This window comes from Canis lupus, chromosome 30 (assembly GCF_011100685.1).
Source record: "Canis lupus familiaris isolate Mischka breed German Shepherd chromosome 30, alternate assembly UU_Cfam_GSD_1.0, whole genome shotgun sequence".
NCBI classification, from domain to species: Eukaryota; Metazoa; Chordata; class Mammalia; order Carnivora; family Canidae; genus Canis; species Canis lupus.
Window position 1 is genome coordinate 39,562,580 of NC_049251.1, and position 18,706 is coordinate 39,581,285.

The 18,706-nt window shown below is 44.4% G+C and overlaps 1 protein-coding gene across 1 annotated transcript in view; it reads left to right on the top strand.

The window, feature by feature from the left end:
• Positions 1-18,706, top strand: part of PEAK1 (pseudopodium enriched atypical kinase 1) — a 245,214-nt gene that overhangs the window by 158,785 nt on the left and 67,723 nt on the right. The window contains 2 exon segments of the mRNA XM_038581054.1: positions 13,012-15,941; positions 15,943-16,157. Coding sequence (XP_038436982.1) covers positions 13,122-15,941; positions 15,943-16,157 — 3,035 coding nt within the window. The 5' untranslated portion in view covers positions 13,012-13,121.

Sequence of the window (18,706 nt, forward strand, 5' to 3'; positions counted from 1 at the left end):
GATCTCTTCATGTCACACTTTCTTTCTCCCGCTACGTTATCTTTATCCATTCATCTGTTAATAGACACTTGTCTCCGTATCTTGGCTGTTGTGACTGACACTGCAGTAAACATAGGAGTGAAGATACCTTTTGATAGTCTGTTTTCATTTCCTTTGGATATATACCCAGAAGTGGGATTGCTGGATTATACAGTAGTTCTATTTTTAATTCTTTTGAGGAACCTCCGTACTGTTTTCCATAGCGGCCAGACCAGTTTACATCCCCACCAACAGTGCACAGGACTCCCTTTTCCCCACATCCTTGCCATCACTTGTTATCTGGTATCTTCTTGGTGATAGCTATTCTAACGGGTGTAAGGTGATATCTCCTGGTGGCTTTGATTTGCATTTCCCAGTAACTAGTGACAGATATCTTTTCATGTACCTCTTGGCCATTTGGATGCATTCTTTGGAAAAATGTCTTTTTGGTTTTTTCCACCCTTTTAAAAATCTGTGATTGTGTTTTCTTGTTACTGAGGTATATGAGTTCTTTATATATTTTGAATATGAACTCCTTATCCAATATAGGTTTGTAAATATTTTCTCCCATTCTATAGTTTATCTTTTGATTTTGTTGGTTGTTTCTTACGCAGTGCAGAAGCTTTATAGTACGATGTGGTCCCATTTATCGTTTTTTATTTTTGGTGCCTGTATTCTGGTGTCATATTCAAAAAATTGTTGCCAAGACCAATGCCAAAGAACTTTTAACCTCTCTGTTTTCTTCTAGAAGTTTTATGGCTTCAGACCTTACATTTTAAGTCTTTAATCCTTTTTGAATTGAATTTTGTGTATGGTGTAAGATAAGGATTCAGTTTCATTCTTTTTGCATGTGGCTGTCCCGACTCCATTTATTGAAAAGACTTCTTTCTCCATTGTATATTGTTGGCTTCTTTGTTGTGAACAAATTGACCATTTATACGCATGGGTTTATTTCTGGGCTGTTTATTCTTTTCCATTGGTCTGTTTGTCCACCAGACTCTTTTAATTACTATAGGTTTATAGTATAGTTTGAGTTTCAGGAGTGTGATGTTTCTGGCTTTTCCTTTTTCAGGATTGCTTTGGCTATTTGGGATCTTTTGTGGTTCCATACAAATTTTAGAATTGTTTTTTCTTTTCTGCGAAAACTACCATTGGGGTTTTGATAGGGATTGCATTGAATGAGAAAAGAAGAAATAAAATTGATGATAAAATTATGAGGGACGCCTGGGTGGCTCAGTGGTTGCGTGTCTACCCTCATCTCAGGGTGGGTCCCTGGGTCCAGGGATTGAGGCCTGTGTTGGGCTCCCTGTGGGGAGCCTGCTTCCCCCTCTGCCTGTGTCTCTCATGAATAAATTTAAAAAATTATGATATGTTTTTATATGTAGAAAATCCTAAGGACAAGCCAAAAAACTGTTGGAACTGATGAGTGAATCCAGTAAGGTCCCTAGAGACAAAATCAATATACAGAAACCAGTTGTGCTTCTGTATACTAACAACAAAAATATCTGAAAAAGAAAGAAAAAAAATCCCATAAAAATGAATAAAGTATTTAGGAATAAATGTAATAAAGGAAATGAAAGATTTGTATAATGCAGACTGTAAAACTTTGATGAAAGAAGTTCAAGGAGACACAGACAAATGGAAAGATGGCCTGGGTTCCTGGATTGGAAAAATTAATATTGTTAAAATGTCCATGCTACTCAAAGCTATCTATAGGTTTAATGCAATCCCTGTGTATTTTATCTTAATTCATTTTAACAACAGCCTTGTGAGGTAGATGATTATTATACTCCTTTAACAGATGCTTAGCAAATTAATAATGTAAGTACGATCACAAGAAGAATGCTTACCTAAGAGAATATTGTTTTTTTGTTTTGGGTTTTGGGGTTTTTTTGAGAATATTGTTTTTAAGCACTACTTTCAAACTTCAGTAACTTATAGGCTCCTTTTTTTTTTAATTTTTATTTATTCATGATAATCACAATGATAATCACACAGAGAGAGAGGGAGAGGCAGAGACATAGGCAGAGGGAGAAGCAGGCTCCATGCACCGGGAGCCCGACATGGGATTCGATCCCGGGTCCTCAGGATCGCGCCCTGGGCCAAAGGCAGGCGCTAAACCGCTGCGCCACCCAGGGATCCCTTATAGGCTCCTTTTAACTGGTAAAAAACTTCAGTCTTTTAGTGTTGATACACATTATTACAATTTTACTTAAACATGAACAAAATTAGATATAAATTCTTTATGCTTGTATTTCTTATTTAGCTCTAAACTGAAACAAACTTAAAAGTTAGGTACAAAAAAACCTATAAAACTAATGACATGCAAATTAACATTATTTTAATACAATGATGGTATTTTGCCAAACTGAATTGCTACTCACAACAGGAGTACAAAGCTGTCTGCCAACCCCAGAGGTGTCTTGGCAGCCTTCATTGCCATTGGTGCCCTTTTCTGCCACATTTCTAAGATGTTGAAAATCCAGGATTGGTGCAACGTATAGTGAGTGCACCATTATTTCATTTTGACCTTTACTTAGTGGGACTGTATCATTTACCTATCAAGTGAGCCTCCTTTTTTTCTAATTATTCCTTAACAATTAAAATAGTGTGCTTGATGCCAGTTTAGATTAGAAAAACAAATGTCTATGTACATTTGCAATCATGTTGCAAATGCTTAGTTGCTGTGCTTAGTTAATAAGTGGCCATTGCAATGATCCAGCATATATTTATATTAATTTTAGATGTAAACTTTGTTTTCAGTTCAATATTAAAGTTCTTTTGGAAAACTCATAGACCTTGGGAAAGAGATCTTGGATTCCTGTTTGTTAGATACTCTCGTTCAATGTTTTTATTATTATTTAACATAATATTAATATTTATGACCATTATTTATTTGTAACATTATAAAAATAATTCTTATTTGTTTATTGGAATAAGTCCTCTAAATACTTCTACCAGGAAAGACTGTTACATTAGTTTATTATGGTATCTCTTTGAAAGCAATATATTTATATTTTTTAAAGTACCATGTAACTCAGACTTTCACTAATTTAAAAGCGCTTTTTCTCTTTAAAAGTCTAAATTATAAATGTTTTACAGAATGTACTGTTAACTGTTTTCCATAGCTGGGGAAGGTAAAATTTAGTTTGGTTGGAAAAATAATACCTCATAGCAAATATACAAGTCCCGCAAGACAATAAAGCCTCTAGAAACTGAGAAGTGTGGTAGCAAATGACATTATTCTTCCTCTGATGATGCTGCTATAAACATTCTAGTGGACTTCTCTCAGAATAATTGACTGTTTTGTTGGTCAGAAGCTTCCTTCCCAACTTCTTTTCTCCCTTTCTCCTCTTTTTATTAGCTTTGAATCTTGCACTGTCCTCATCTCCCCTCTTTCTTATTCCCTTATTTTATTTTTAAGATTTTATTTTTTTTTAGTACTCTTTACACCCAGTGTTGGGCTGGAGCTTACAATCCTGAGATCAAGAGTCATATGGTCTACCGACTGAGCCAGTAGGTGCCCCTTTATTGCCCTGCGTGATACCAGAGATCACCTGTCTCTTCACATCTCAGCTGGTCTGCAGTCTGGCTTTCTTCATTGACAGTGGGCTCCGTGGTCTTGGGCGACAGGAAGGAAGGACGCAGCAAGGCAACTTCTGACAGCATCTCACCGTCCACTTCTCAATATAGCTAATAGGGTGGCTCCTGAAAAATCATGCTTAATTTGCCTCCAGATATTCACTCTGAAGCACAAAAAGCACAACTTTGGGGCAGCCAGCTAATTGTATGTGCCTGTTGGTCTACTTGTAGCTTCCTTTGCTGTGAGCACACGGATCCTGCCCACCTCAGAGCTGAGCTGGGAAGGTGTGAGTTGTTCCTACTTCTGATGCTTCTTTGTCCATGTGCTGGGCAGTGCTGCTGCTGCTGCCGCCACGTGGACTGCATTTCAGGTACCAGCAAGTTTACGTCTAAAGCAGCCTCCAATTACCGTGCACGGAGAGCTGTACCATTCATAAGCACATGTGCGTTCATCCATCCTGACAGTCACTTACCATGTGACCTTGGGCCAGTCTGTTTCTTCATTACTGCAGTGAACCTAGTGGTAGTGTGTACATCATAGGTCCTTTTTTTTTTTTTAAGATTTTATTTATTTATTCATGAGAGACACAGAGAGAAAGAGGCAGAGACACAGGCAGAGGGAGAAGCAGGCTCCATGCAGGGAGCCCGACGTGGGACTCAATTCCAGGACCCCAGGATCACACCCTGGGCCGAAGGCAGGCGCTCAACTGCTGAGCCACCCAGGGATCCCCCCATCGTAGGTTTTCATGAGAATTAAGAGTTTTCATATGTAAAATGCTTCAGGTGGTGCCTGGCTCTTAGTTGTAAGATGCTAGCTAAAATTGTTATTATTCAGCAAGCATTTACTTACTATTTGGTATATTCCAAGCAATCCAAGAGATGGAGAAGTGCAAAGGACACAGCCTTGCTCCCAGGAACTTCTGTAACTACCGCACCACATGGTGTTTAGGAGGTCAGGTGAAGCCTCATCACATGGGTGAAGTTTGAACTGGATCTTAAAGGCTAAATAGTTCTGGCAAATGAAATAGCATCAGAGGCAATACATGCCAAGCAGAGGGACAGCTCGTGATCAGAATAAAGCTGGGAAAGATTGTGGGGCCCTTGGCTATTGTTAGACGAGATTTTAGCCTCTTCTCTGATTCATAGCTTCGTAAGCAGGAGCTCTGAGGCGGGTTCACTGTACCTTTTGGAACTTACAATCTTAAAACTAGTTATTAACAAGTTAATGAGAATAATTATTATTACTATTTGACTGGCGCGTCAAAGACTGTGAACTCCATGAGGTGGGAGCTAAGCGCGTCGTCACGTGGCCGGGACGCGGCCACCCCGTGGCAGGGCAGAGAGTGGTCGGGAGGAGCTGGCGGTGGAACAGTGGAAGCCGATGGGCTCCCTCCTCTCAACAGAGCTTTAGTTGAATTTTCCAAATTAAGCAGGTCTTACTTTGCCTTAGTCTATAAACAGGAGAACCTCACGTCTTAAGGTCTTGCCCGGTGCTGTGATGGCAAAGAAGGGATTTTCTTTTTTTTCCTCCACGGAGGGGTGGGGCCGGGGTCAGATCTCAAATTAGGAAGGTTCCTGTTACTCATGGAATTTCCATTTCTGTTCCAAACGAAAGCTGTTTTATCTCCCGCAAAGGCTTTTCCTGCCGCTTTGCTTTCGCTTCCTCTGCGCCCGCTCAGTCCTGGACCAGGGCCTTGGCGGGGGCTTGGCAGGCAGCCGAGCTACGGGCTCCGCGGTGTCGCCGTGGAACGAGGGAAGGTTGGGAGCGGCGGTGGGGAACACGCGGCAGTGTCCTCCCCTGTCCTTCCCTTCCCGTGGAACAGTGGCCCACGTGTTCCGTTACAGCGGCCTGACGAGAACCTGGACTTGTTCATTTGCCCTGGGATCCTGGAGATGGACCACTGTGCGGGATGCCATAGAGGCGGCGGCTCCTCCCCGACAGTGTCCTTAAAAGCCCGTGTCCAGCCCTGAGGACTCTGGACTCTGTCTCTATAGCAGTGGGACAGATTTTATGATGAAAGATAATGGCCTCCGGAGTCATAGGATCGGGAAGGAGCTTAGCACTTCATTCCCCGTCCTCCTCCATTATTAACAGATTCTCCTTGGGTGCCTTTAGGAAATCCTCCTTATATGGTGTCTAATGTGCCGCCTACACAGTCCCCCCTCCGCCGACTGGGGAATTACATCCAGCTTGAGGAGCTCCAGCTCTTTCTGCGGGCCTGTTTATTCCAAGATTGAAATCCACGGGTGGATTTAGTCGTTTTGTATCAAATCTGCTCGGAACTGTTGGACTCGAAGCAAACTAATTATTGTCGTTGTCTGTATAGCAGTAGAGAGAGTGAAAAACAGTAATAAGGTCTTAAAAAGCTGTCATGACTTGAAGTGAAATAGGCTACTCTTCAGTAGCCTCATCTGTATCCTGAAGGGCTTTGGTCTTGAAAACTGTCAAACACGACATCGGATTTCAGATCGTGGAATCTCGGTTAGCTTCTCGGGGCAGCTCCATTCAGCGCTCTCATCGACCATTCCGTCTGTAGGATTTGCTTTGAGATTGTAAGGAATGTGGAAGCAAAGGGGTTTTTCTTATCAAACACTCCATTTGGGTACTCCACATCAGACCTGTCTCGGCAGAGAAATAGAAGGTACCAGGTAGACTGTCCTATTTCCTTAAGTGCCTCAGGAGACATATATTTTCTTTCTCAAGCATAACTTTGGCGACTAGGGTTTCCCAATTTGGCGGGGTCAGTGTTGAGCAGACAAAGTTGCTAGTTACCGAGTGCCATTGAGGTTATTTCACAAAGGCAGTAAAGCCCAAGAATTGCTCCTTGGACAGAGCTACATCCGATCTGGTACGGCTTCTCTTTCTGAGAGCCCGTTAGGAGTTAAAATAGTTTTGACAGTGGCTTTAAGTGCACATCTTTGTCTCCAAACATAATTAGTGTTGAAAAATGAAGGCCTGCCAGTTAGGGCTTTGTGGCTTAGACAGCAGCTCCATCTGGTGCTTGCTGAAGGTGTTTGCTTGATTCATCTCCTGGTTTTTTTGCAGCAGCATGAATACAGATGTACACAGTATTTGTAAAAGAATGCCAGATCCAGAGTCTCAATTTTATCGATGGCTTTCTATTGCACACAGCACTGACGTAAGCTAATTGTGTTCCCGGTGAATCTCATCTGTCCTGATGATAACATGATAGCTGCTAATCAGCTCAACAGCCGTCTCTTGACTGAATTAACTTACTAGCACTCGATGTGGGGAACTATTTTGACTATTATCTACCAGGCTTGAAAAAGAAAATACACTGTACTACTTATTTAAAAGAGAAGATTGAATCCCTCTCTGATCAGTGGTGGATTTAACTGCATTAATGAGGTATTATTAGGCCAGAATGCCTTTTTCTGTTTAATGCCACATAGTGCTAAGTAGATAGGGGATGTCTTTTTAAAAATAATTCTTGGTGACTGATGTGAACTACCCTAAATTATTGATAGAAATTACTTCCACATAGTAGGATTACATGTGATTTCTATTTTCTATTTTACACTTTGAGCATATATAACAAAAGAAAGAAATCTCGTGTAACAAAAGAAAAAATAATTTAAAACAAACTGTAGTGTATAGGTTGCTATAGCCTTGAGTTCAGATCTTTTGTCATTCATCATGTGGCCCTTTTAGGGGGCTTCAGCTTTCCTCAGCCGTAAAACAGGAAGATTGAAATGGAGCCTACCCAATTTTAACCTTCTTAGTTTTGAGATCATCTACCTTTTTCCTGTCTCTTCAGCCTCTCCCACTCTCCTGTGTCTTTTTCCAATATTGACATTCAACATGATCTCATTATTGTCATCTTAAACTAAGGAAATCCTTTCTGGGCCACCAGCCCTTTCTTCTGCTTCCCACCTAAACTTCTTCAAAAAGTTATCTACAGTTATTCGCTCTTCAACTAACCGCATTCTCCTTTCCTTTCCATCCCCACTGCTGCACCAAAATAATTAAAGCTAAACTCACCAATGAGCTCATGTTGCCAGGTCTAATGGGCACATGTAGATCTTCATTCCTCATTACCTGTCAGTAGCATTTCAAATAGTTGTCTTCTCCTCCATTAATGAAGTCTCATCTGGTTTCTGTATCATCACCATTATGGCTGTTATTTTGAGGTTTTTTTTTTTTTAAGATTTTTTTTTTAATTTTTTAATTTACTCATGAGAGACAGAGAGAGAGAGAGAGACAGAGAGGCAGAGACACAGGCAGAGGGAGAAGCAGGCACCACACAGGGAGCCCAACATGGGACTCGATCCTGGGACCCTGGGGTCACACCCTGAGCAGGAAGGCAGACACTCAACTGCTGAGCCACCAAGGCGTCTCCCCCCCGCTCTAGTTTCTTTTTAGCCTGGATATTCCCATAGTAATTCCCAAACAGACAAGAACAGCATAATTATGTTCTGTGTTCCAGACTTCTAAATTCAACTGCTTCCTCTATTATATGGTAACAAAATATGGACTTAATAACGGTAGTCTCTAAAAGTCACACCTCCTCCAACATGGTTTATTTCAGTAAATGGCCCTACAAATCATTTAAATACATAAACCCAAAATCTCAATACCTATTACTCTCTCCAGAATCTAATCATTCATGCATCTACGTTTCTCTGGCTTCCCTGATGCCCCATCCTAATCCAGGTCCTCATCATATCTTATTTTGCTCACAGTGGCCCTTTGAACAGCCTCCTGGATTCCTGTCGTGTTTCCCCCAATTTATTTTCCATATAACAACCAAAGCTGTCTTGCTTTTTGAGTCATATGTTATTGAGGTTTGATTTATGTACAGTAATAAATCTTTTTTTAGTGTCAAATTCAATGAATTTTGACAAATGGATGTAGTCATCTAACCACCACCGTACATTTGGATTATTCCAGTTTTTGCCTATAAACCTTTGTGTACATGCTTTAGTGTAAATATAACTTTTCATTTATCTTGGGTAAATATCTAGGGGTAAGACTGCTGGGCCCCATGGAAAGCTTACATTTAACTTTATAAGAAACTACCAAACTCTTTTCCAGAGGGGCTGTGCCATCTACATTCCCATCAGTGCCATGTGAATTTCACTTGTTACCACATTCTCCCCAGCATCGCTTTTCATTTTTGCTTTAACTGTAACCATTCTAGGGGAGGCATAGTGGTAGCTCAGTGTAGTTTCAATGTGCATTTCTGTATGACTAAGGATATTTAGCTCCTTTCACAAGTTTATATGCAATCCATATATCTCTGCTCAAACTTTTTGCCTTTAAGAAAAAACATCAGATTTGTTTTCTTTCATTGAATTTTGGAAGTTCTTCATATATTCAGGATACAAAGTCCTTTGTCAGATATTTACTTGCAAAAATTCTTCATCTGTAGCTTGTCTTCATTCTTTTATCAGTATCTTTGTCAGAGCAAACATTTTTAATCTTAATAAAATCCAAATTGTCTTTTTAAATGGATCAGGCTTTTTGTGTTGATCTGAGAACTCAGCCTAACTCAGGGTCACAAAGATTTTCTCCCATTTTTTTCCTCCTAAAAGTATTATAGCTTTGCATTTTATACTTAGATCTATGATCCATTTTGAGTTAATGTTTGTGTATGAGGTGTGTGGTATGAATGAAGTTTCTTTGTTGCTTATGAATATCTAATTGTTTAGCACATTTGTTGAAAAGAATTTTCATTGCTGTAGGCAAATATCAGTTGCCTGTGTTTGCACAGTCCTATTTCTGGACTCTCCTTGTTCTGTGTCTGTTTTGATCTATGTCAGGGGTCAGCAGAATTTTTCTGTAAAGAACTAGATCGTAAATATTTTAGGTTTTACAGACCAAAAGGCAAAATTGAAGATACTGTGTAAGTACTTGTATAATAAGATAAAACATATTTCTGAGAATTTTTTAAATAAAATTTAAAGTATAATAATTAAGTACAATTTTCTGAAATGCAGCTCTACTAATCCAAAGAATGGAATTCTTTTCTGGGAGAGGGATAACATTTTGCTTAACTAGGGTGCTAAGTTAGTGTTTCCTCTCATCAAATGTGATTACAGATTTCATTTATTAATGCATATGTGTAGTGAAACTTGACATATTTTTATCTCTGAAAAATATCTTTTCGCATGGGTGATACATGTAGCAGTAGAAACGCCCCAGTTTGTCGAGTGCTTAAAAAGCCCTGCAAAATGATGAGAGCGCCACATGCAGTCTGTCAGAACTGCTCAACTCTGCATCATAGCACAAAGCCACCAGAGACAATATGGAAACAAATGAGCCTGGCTATGTTCCAGTAGAGCTTTATTTATGGGCACTCTATTTGGGATTTCGTATAATCTTCACTTGTCACAAAATACCATTCTCTTGAATTTTTCAATCATTTAAAATTTTTAAAAGCACCATTAGCTTAGGGACATCTAAAAGCAGGCGACAGGCTAGATTTGGCCTATGAGCTGGTATTTGCTGGCCCCATTCTCCCATTTATTTTTCTATCCTTGGCCAATAACCCATTGTCAGGATTACTGTAGCTTTATGCTAAGTCTTGAAATCAGGTAATGTGAGTCCTCCAACTTTGTTCTTTTTTGAAATTGCTTTGGCTAATCTAGTTCCTTTGCCTTTCTGAATAAATTTTAGAATTAGCTTGTTGATTTCTACAAAAACTTCCTGCTTGGATTTTTTTTAGAATTATGTTGAATCTACAGAGCAATTTGGGGAAAATTGGCACCTTAAGAGTACTGAGAGAACTTGGTATCTCTCTCCATTTATGTTAAGACTTTGATACTTTTTATCAGCGTTTTGTAGTTTTCTGCATAGAGATTGTGCGTCTTGCACATATTTTGTTAGACTTAAGCCTAAGTATTTCATGTTTTTTGGTCAGTGTTGTCTTTTTAAAATGCAAATTGGATCATGGCGTTTGGCATTTCCCCTGTTTAAAATCCTTCAGTGGCTTCCCACTCCTCTTAGGATAAACTCTGTAATCTTTAAAAGCCTAAATGGCCCTACGTGATCTGGCCCCTGTTCTTTTTCATCCTAATTTTATGCCTTTCTTCCCCTGCTCAAAACATTCCAATCTCAGACTAGCAGGAAGTGGTTTTATCAACCAAGGAATAGCTCTGAGAATGTCTGAAAGACTAAATAAATGTTTTCAAACAAACACTTGAAAAGTATGTTTTAACCATGTTAAAAACAACCATTTGATGATCCCCAACAAAGAAGGAACTAGAGTTTTGGCCAGGTTGTTGTGCTCTGTGTGTAATACTTTGATCTTTAAGTCTGTACTTCTTCCACTGAGGCAGAGTACTTTTTGAATATTACCCACCAGGGACTAAGCTCTGTGTGTGCATGCATACACACATACACACGTGAGCTAAAGAAAACATCATTTCCTTCTTTATGCACATCCTGAAACTCAGGGGAAAAGCTGCATTTCTGATCCAACCAAGGATCCTGTCACTGTCCTTGTACATGACAGGGACATAAAGTTAAACTTTTCAGCCATTAAAATAGTTCTTACATGAACATGCCCACTGCCAACTTTATTATAATATCCACATTAGAAATGTAACACTGTAGTGATGTTCTGTGAGAAAGTCTGCAGCTATGTGCCCAAGACAAAAAAGAGTCATAAGATTAGTTTTTTAAATAAACCAGCACATTTAGTTAACCAATATTTATTCATCTCCTTATGCTAGACATATTGAGATGAATAAGATATAGCCCAGACCTTAAAGAGGCTCAAAAACTAGTGGGGAGCCAGACAATTAAAAGTGAAAGTGCTTGTTCGTGGAAGTGTGTCTAAGTGGCTTTGATAGTACCAAGGAGAAATGAGTAGCTCAGTGGGATTTAAAGTGTAATAAGACTAGTTGATGTTCAAGACATAGGGCTAGAAGGGAGGCAAGGACCGTATCATGAAAACCTGAGGGGTTTTTTTCCCACCCTAAAGCTCAGAGGTTCCGACATCTTAATGCACATAGACCTTGTTCCAAAACAAAAAACAAAACAAAACGAAAAAAAACCCTGGAGAACTTGTTTAAAAATCAAATTCCTGGACTCTTCTTCCCTCAGAAATTGACTGGGTAGGGCTAAGGTGCTTCCCCGAGTGGTTCTTATTTAGCTGGCAACCCCTGGTCTGCACGCTGACATTTGGGAGTCAGTGCATTAGGTAAGATTAAGCCACAGACTAGTTAAGGTAGGTAATAAGTTGATCATCTTAGCATTTTAGAAAGGTGAATTTGATAGTAGTACAAGAACAATAGAATCACCTGAGAATCTCATTAAATATGAATTCTGATCCAGTCGATCTGGGGTTGTACCTGAAGATACTGCATTTCTAACAAGTTTCCAAATGAGGCTGATATTCCTTGTCCAAGGCTGGATTGGAATGGGGTGAGACTGCAGGCTTGACGACCCATTAACAGCCTATTACAGGAATCTAGGCAAAGATGGTGAGTCTCTGAACTACTAGCAGGGTCTACTGATGGCAAGAGAGAGTTCAGTGAAATGTAATAGGTCAAATTGGGAAAACTAATTTAAGGAGTTAGATACAGAATTAGAAGTGAGGGAAGCAGTGTCAAAATTGAGCTTGGCGGGCAACCCAGGTGCTTCTCCCTCTGCCTGTGTCTCTGCCTCTCTCTCTCTGTCTCTCTCATAAATAAATAAATAAAATCTTAAAAAAAAAAAAAAAAAAGATTGAGCTTGGCTATCTAAGTAGATGGTAGTGACATTAAGTTAAATAGGGTAAAGACAGAAGGAGGTGGCCTGGTGAGGAGAGGACAGCTGCTTAGAGTAGAAAGTCTCCTAGAGTTCAGAAAAGAGGTAGCCAGAGGATTCATCTTGAATGCATTGAGATTGAGGAGTCCATGAGATACCCAAAACTGAAAGGGTGGGTAGGAGAAGAAGAACCTACAGTGGGCTAAGAAGTGTGCATCTGTCAGGCTGGCAGATGGTAAAAAGAGCAGTTTCAAAGGCCTCCCAGAAGGACAAGGTCACAGTGTCTTTGCCACATAGATTATAGTTCAGTGAGACGGTACAAAATTAAGACTGCAAAACAGACTTTCCAGAATGCTGATTGGCTAAAGAGAGTTCAGAAAGTGCTCAAATTAGTTTCTCTCTCAATCTTCTTTTTTTTTTTTTTTTTTAAGATTTTTTTAAAAATCTTTAAAAAAGAGGGAGGGGAGAGGCAGGCTCCATGCAGGGAGCCCGACGCGGGACTCGATCCCGGGGCCCCAGGATCACGCCCTGGACCGAAGGCGGCGCTCAACCCCTGACCACCTGGGCTGCCCTCTCAATCTTTTAATTTAAGCAAAAGTTGATGAATGGAGCCAATTGTTTTAAGTCATTCATTATGATATGCTTCCATAGTGCCTTTTCCATTTAGATTTTCTTTTTTTTTTCTTCCCCCACAGATCACACTTACAAGAGCTGCTATGATACCTAGGGGAGGTGAAAACTGATGGATGAAAGTTTTGCCATGCACTGAAAGGAAAGCATTGTCTGTGAAGGTCCTTTTTTAAAAATGTCTGCTTGTAACACCTTTACTGAACACGTTTGGAAACCTGGTGAATGCAAGAACTGCTTTAAACCTAAAAGCTTGCACCAGCTTCCCCCAGACCCTGAGAAGGCACCCGTCACCCATGGCAATGTGAAAACTAATGCCAATCACAGTAATAACCACCGCATGAGGAACACTGCAAATTTCCGTCCTCCTGTGGCTAAAAAACCCACTATAGCTGTGAAGCCCACTATGATGGTAGCAGATGGGCAAAGTGTATGTGGTGAACTTACTATCCAAGAACACTGTGAGAAACCTGTCATCATAGGATGGAACCGAAACAGGACGGCCTTGAATCAGAAACCACTTAATAATAATAATGAAGATGACATTGAAGGATTTAGCCATGCTCCTAAGCCTTATGGCAATAATGATAGTGCAAAGAAGATATCGAATAACAATAATGGGCTAACTGATGTGTTAAAGGAGATAGCAGGCTTGGATGCCGCCGCTCAGATAAGAGGGAATGAAACAAACTCCAGAGAGACCTTCTTAGGAAGAATAAATGATTGCTATAAAAGATCATTGGAAAGAAAGCTTCCCCCCAGCTGCATGATGGGCGGGATAAAGGACACTCCAGGCAAGCACGTGATTCTGAGCGGGAGCACAGAAGTGATCAGTAATGAAGGGGGCCGGTTCTGTTACCCCGAGTTTTCTAGCGGCGAGGAAAGTGAAGAAGATGTACTGTTCAGTAACATGGAGGAGGAGCATGAGAGCTGGGATGAGAGCGATGAAGAGCTGTTGGCCATGGAGATTCGCATGAGAGGGCAGCCCCGCTTTGCTAACTTCAGGGCAAATACTTTGTCTCCTGTTCGGTTCTTTGTGGACAAAAAATGGAATACGGTCCCACTGCGAAATAAGTCTCTGCAGAGAATCTGTGCCGTCGACTATGACGACAGCTACGATGAAATCCTGAATGGCTATGAAGAGAACTCTGTGGCCTCCTATGGGCCGGGAAGCATTCAGAGCATGGTGTCCTCTGACTCTACGTCGCCAGGTTCTTCTCTAACAGAAGAATCACGCTCTGAGACAGCCAGTAGCTCTTGCCAGAAGGTCTGTAACGGAGGAGTACCTCCTGCTAACCCAGGAGATCCTAAGGACATGAAGGAAGGGGAGCCCAGCTGTGAAAGTCTGTCTAGTGATCATCAGGAGAAGGAGTCCTCACAAGCCCCCAAAGGCTCAGTCAAAGCTCCAGAAACACACAAAGCAGTCCTCGCTCTCCGATTGGAAGAGAAGGATGGCAAGATCGCTGTACAGACTGAGAAGCAAGAAAGTAAAGCCTCTACGGACATCGCTGGGCAAGCAGTGACCATAAACCTTGTCCCCGTGGAAGAGCAAGCAAAGCCTTACCGAGTGGTGAATCTGGAGCAGCCGCTGTGCAAGCCGTATACTATCGTGGACGTGTCGGCGGCCATGGCCAGTGAGCACCTGGAGGGGCCTGTTAACAACCCCAAGACGAAAATCTCCTCTTCTACTCCAAACTCTCCGGTGACCTCGCCTGCGCTGGCATCAGGACAAACGGGCGCCCATTTCCCCAGCTCCAGTGCCATCCGGTACCAGGAGGTGTGGACTTCCAGCACCAGCCCGCGCCAGAAGATCCCCAGGGTGGAGCTGGTCGGCAGCGGGACCGGGCCCAACGTCCCTCCCAGGAAAAGCTGCCACAAATCAGCACCTACTTCACCAACAACTACCAACGTCTCCTCGAAAACGATCCCTGTTAAGTCGCCCAATTTGTCGGAAATAAAATTCAATAGTTACAACAATGCCGGCATGCCGCCCTTCCCGATTATCATCCATGACGAGCCCACTTATGCTCGGAGTTCCAAAAACGCCATCAAAGTTCCCATTGTCATCAATCCCAACGCGTATGATAACCTAGCCATTTACAAAAGTTTTCTTGGGACAAGCGGAGAGCTGTCGGTGAAGGAAAAGACCACAAGTATAATAAGCCATACGTACGAAGAGATAGAAACGGACGGCAAAGCGTCCGGTAGCAGCGCCGTCAGACCCCCCGAATGTCCCCAAGCCAAGGGGTCCTCAAGCAGCACAGAGCGCAAGAGGGGCTCGGTGGCTCAGAAGGTTCAGGAGCTGAACAGCTGTCTTGGCCGAGGTCCGTCCCCGCCGCAGAGGGGCTCGGGCTCCGGCCACAGCTCCCCCGCCACCGCGCAGAGGACGGCTGCCGAGCCCGGGGCCGCGGCCGAGGGCGCCCAGGGGCGGGAGGCGCCAGGCCCAGGCGGCCCCAGGGAGCCCAGGGACCAGGCCGGCGCCGCGCTGTCGCGGATCGTGGCTTCCGTGCAGCCGCCGCAGGCCCCTCCGGAGGGGCGCCCCCCTGGCCCCGAGCTGCAGGCCGCTCCGCCCGACGCCGAGGCCGCGACCCCGGCCCGACCCCGGTCTCTGCTTGCGGCCCAGGCCGCGGGCGAGGCCACCGACGGCCCCCGACCCCGCGGCCGCAGGGAGCCGCCGGCGAAGCCGGGCCCCGGGCCCCTGCCCAGGCTGCTGGCCCAGGCCCGCGGGGAGCAGGGCCGCCGCCCCAGCCCCCCCCCGCAGCAGCAGCCGGGCAGCCTCCTGCACCGGCGCCCGGGGCCGCGGGCCGGGCCGGCCAGCCCGACGAGGGCCGCGGACGCCGAGGTGGCCCTGCTCCCCGACGCCGGCCGCCGGGCCCCGGACGCCAGGCCCAAGCGCTGGATATCGTTCAAGAGCTTCTTCCGCCGCCGGAAGGCAGAGGAGGAGGAGGCCAGGGACAAGGGCCGGGAGCAGGGCCGGCTGCTGGGCCTGGACGGCACAGGTCATCCACATGCTGCCGCCGCCCCCCGTGCAGCGCCACCACTGGTTCGCCGAGGCCCCGGGCGGGTCCCGGGACAGGCCGGCCCTGGTCTTCACGTACAGGTGCGACCCTGCCCACGGCCAGCCCGGCGCGCACCAGCCGGCCCGAGCCGAGCCCCCCGGGCCCGAGAGCCGGGGCCGCTCCTCCCCACCCCGGCCGCCGAGGCCGGCTCCCAGGTAGGTGGCGGGCGGGCGGGCTCCGGGGCCTCAGCACACGCGCAGTGCCGAGTTGTCTTCCGTCCCTAACGTTGTCTGGGAGCCACTTTGTCCAGAAGCAGCAGTCCGGCCTCAGCCGCACCCGCGGCGGGCTCGCACGGCACAGGCGGGCCGCGGCCCTGGAGCTGCAGCCGCAGTGGCCGGCAAGCCCGGGACCCCTCAAGGGCAGTAAGTGCTGCGTTGCCTTGAAATGCTCCGCTAGCGTGAGGAAGAGGCAGGAGCAGGTGGGCGCATGGTGGCCAAGGGGTTAGTCAGTTCTGTGCGTGTTCCTGTGTTCCGAGGGAGTATTTGGATTCTTTTTTCTGTCTCTGTCTTCCTTCCAAGCATTGTGGGCAATGGGGAGGGGCTGGAGATGGGGGCCAGCAGCTTGTAGCTACTTAACACAAGGATGATAGAGAACTTGTTACTGAGATTGAGATCCACCCAGCACAGAGGCCTGACTGACGGCAGCTGGCAAGTGCACGCCCCAGTCCTCTAGGGATCTGCTTCCTCATTCCTGAAAAACTGTTTGCGATCACCTACGTCGGGTAGAGCACACTCCCAGCCTTGTGTCACATCCTCACATCCAAACAGCAGCCCTGCACATTGGTTGTATTCTTCATATCAGGGAACAACCCAGAGAGGTTAAGAATTAAGCAGATTTACGTAGCTCGTAATCGAGCCAGAATTCAAACTTGGTCTCTCTGACTCTAGAGTTTGTGTTCTTCCTATAGTCGCATTGTTAACATTAACACGTGATTTTTATTTTTTCACTTGTAATCATTCACATAAACACTTATGTTTAGGAAGCTTAAGTTTTTAGTTTCTCGTTTGTGGTGTGAGCAAAATTAACAAACTGCCCATAAAAACAAGAACTATTACCCTGAGTTTGTAACAAATGGGATGATTTCCTTATATCCCCGGTACTTTTTTAAGATTTTATTTTTAAGTAACCTCTACCAACCTTAACCCAACATGGGGCTTGAACTCACAACCCCAAGATCAAGTGTCACATGCTCTCCCGACTGAGCCAGCCAGGCACCCAGTACTTGGTTTTGTTTTTTTTTAGTATTTTATTTATTCATGAGAGAGAGAGAGAGCGAGAGAGAGGCAGAGACACAGGCAGAGGGAGAAGCAGGCTCCATGCAGGGAGCCCGATGCGGGACTTGATCCCGGGTCTCCAGGATCACACCCGGGGCTGAAGGCGGTGCCCAAACTACTTAGCCACCCGGGCTGCCCCAGTACTTGGTATTTTTAAGCAGAGCTGTGCCCTAAGTAGTTCTTTCATCAGATTCTAAGTCGGCCTCCCTCTTGTCTTACAGTAAGTCCCCCTCTACCAGGGCCTGGCCCTGTCTTTTCAAAAGAGAGCAAACTTATGATAGGGCAGCTTTTTGTTAGAACAGTGTAAATAAAAATGAAGTGAATACTTAAGGCCTTCACTTTTTCTAGGAAAAATGTTTATATATTCTTTATGAAAATAAGCTTTTTTACGTGACTCCTAATTAGTTGCCAAAATGCTAGCAAGTTCCTGTTTTCCTTAAATCCACGTGCTAGCAAAGCAAGTAGAATAGTGATAATACCTTCCTGGGAAGAGGAGTGTTGCCGTTGGTGGTTGAAGGTGGATGATAGAATGTCATGCTCCGGTAGTAATAAAACCCATGTATTGCAGGTTACTGTTTTATTTAGGAAGAAAGCAATTTAAAGAGCACATGGTTGGAGTTACTTATGTGCGACAGTCCTCACAGATCAATAAATGGCTTCACTCCTCATTAAGTATGGCTGTGGCGTGTGTATCCGCATCCTGGAAGGCAGAGCCAAGCAGAGATTGGGCCTCTCTCCTGTGGAAGGAGAGTCTCTGTTTTGGCTGCAGGCCACGGTGTGTGGCCCTTGGCACAGCAGACCCCTTTACCACCCAGCTGATACTGTCACAGATTTGCTAACGCAGGAGCCATCTCCAGACGTATCTGGAGTCGTATCTCCAGACGCCGTGAGGGGCACTTGGGTGACTCAGTCAGTTAAGAGCCTGACTCTAGGTTTCAGTTCAGGTCATGATCTCAGGGCCTGAGACTGGTGGATCCCAAGGCCGGCTCTACGCTCAGTGAGGAATCTGCATCTCCTCTCCCTCTCCTCTGAGCCCCTCCCTGTGCCCCACGTGTGCACCACACGTGCACTCACGATCTCTCTCAGATAAGTAAATAAACCTTAAATATCATCCATGAATCCCAAAATGCAGCTGGTTTGCCCCATTGGTGGCAGATCTCACCAGACATCATAGTAACTCGGTAGCTGGTAAAGCAGGGGTTGCCAGGCCCCACCCGGAAGGTTTCTGATGCAGCTGCTCTGAGGTGCTGTGGGTGGGCCCTGCTCATTTGCACTTGGAACCAGTCCCCAGGTGCTGCTGAGGCTGCTGGCCGTGGGGCTGCACTTCCAGAGCCACCGATCTCACCACCATTCGGAATCTAGAGATAATGTGCTGTAGTCTAAGTAAAGCATTTTTGAGGTATTAAGTTTTTCTTAGAGACACTCTAGAA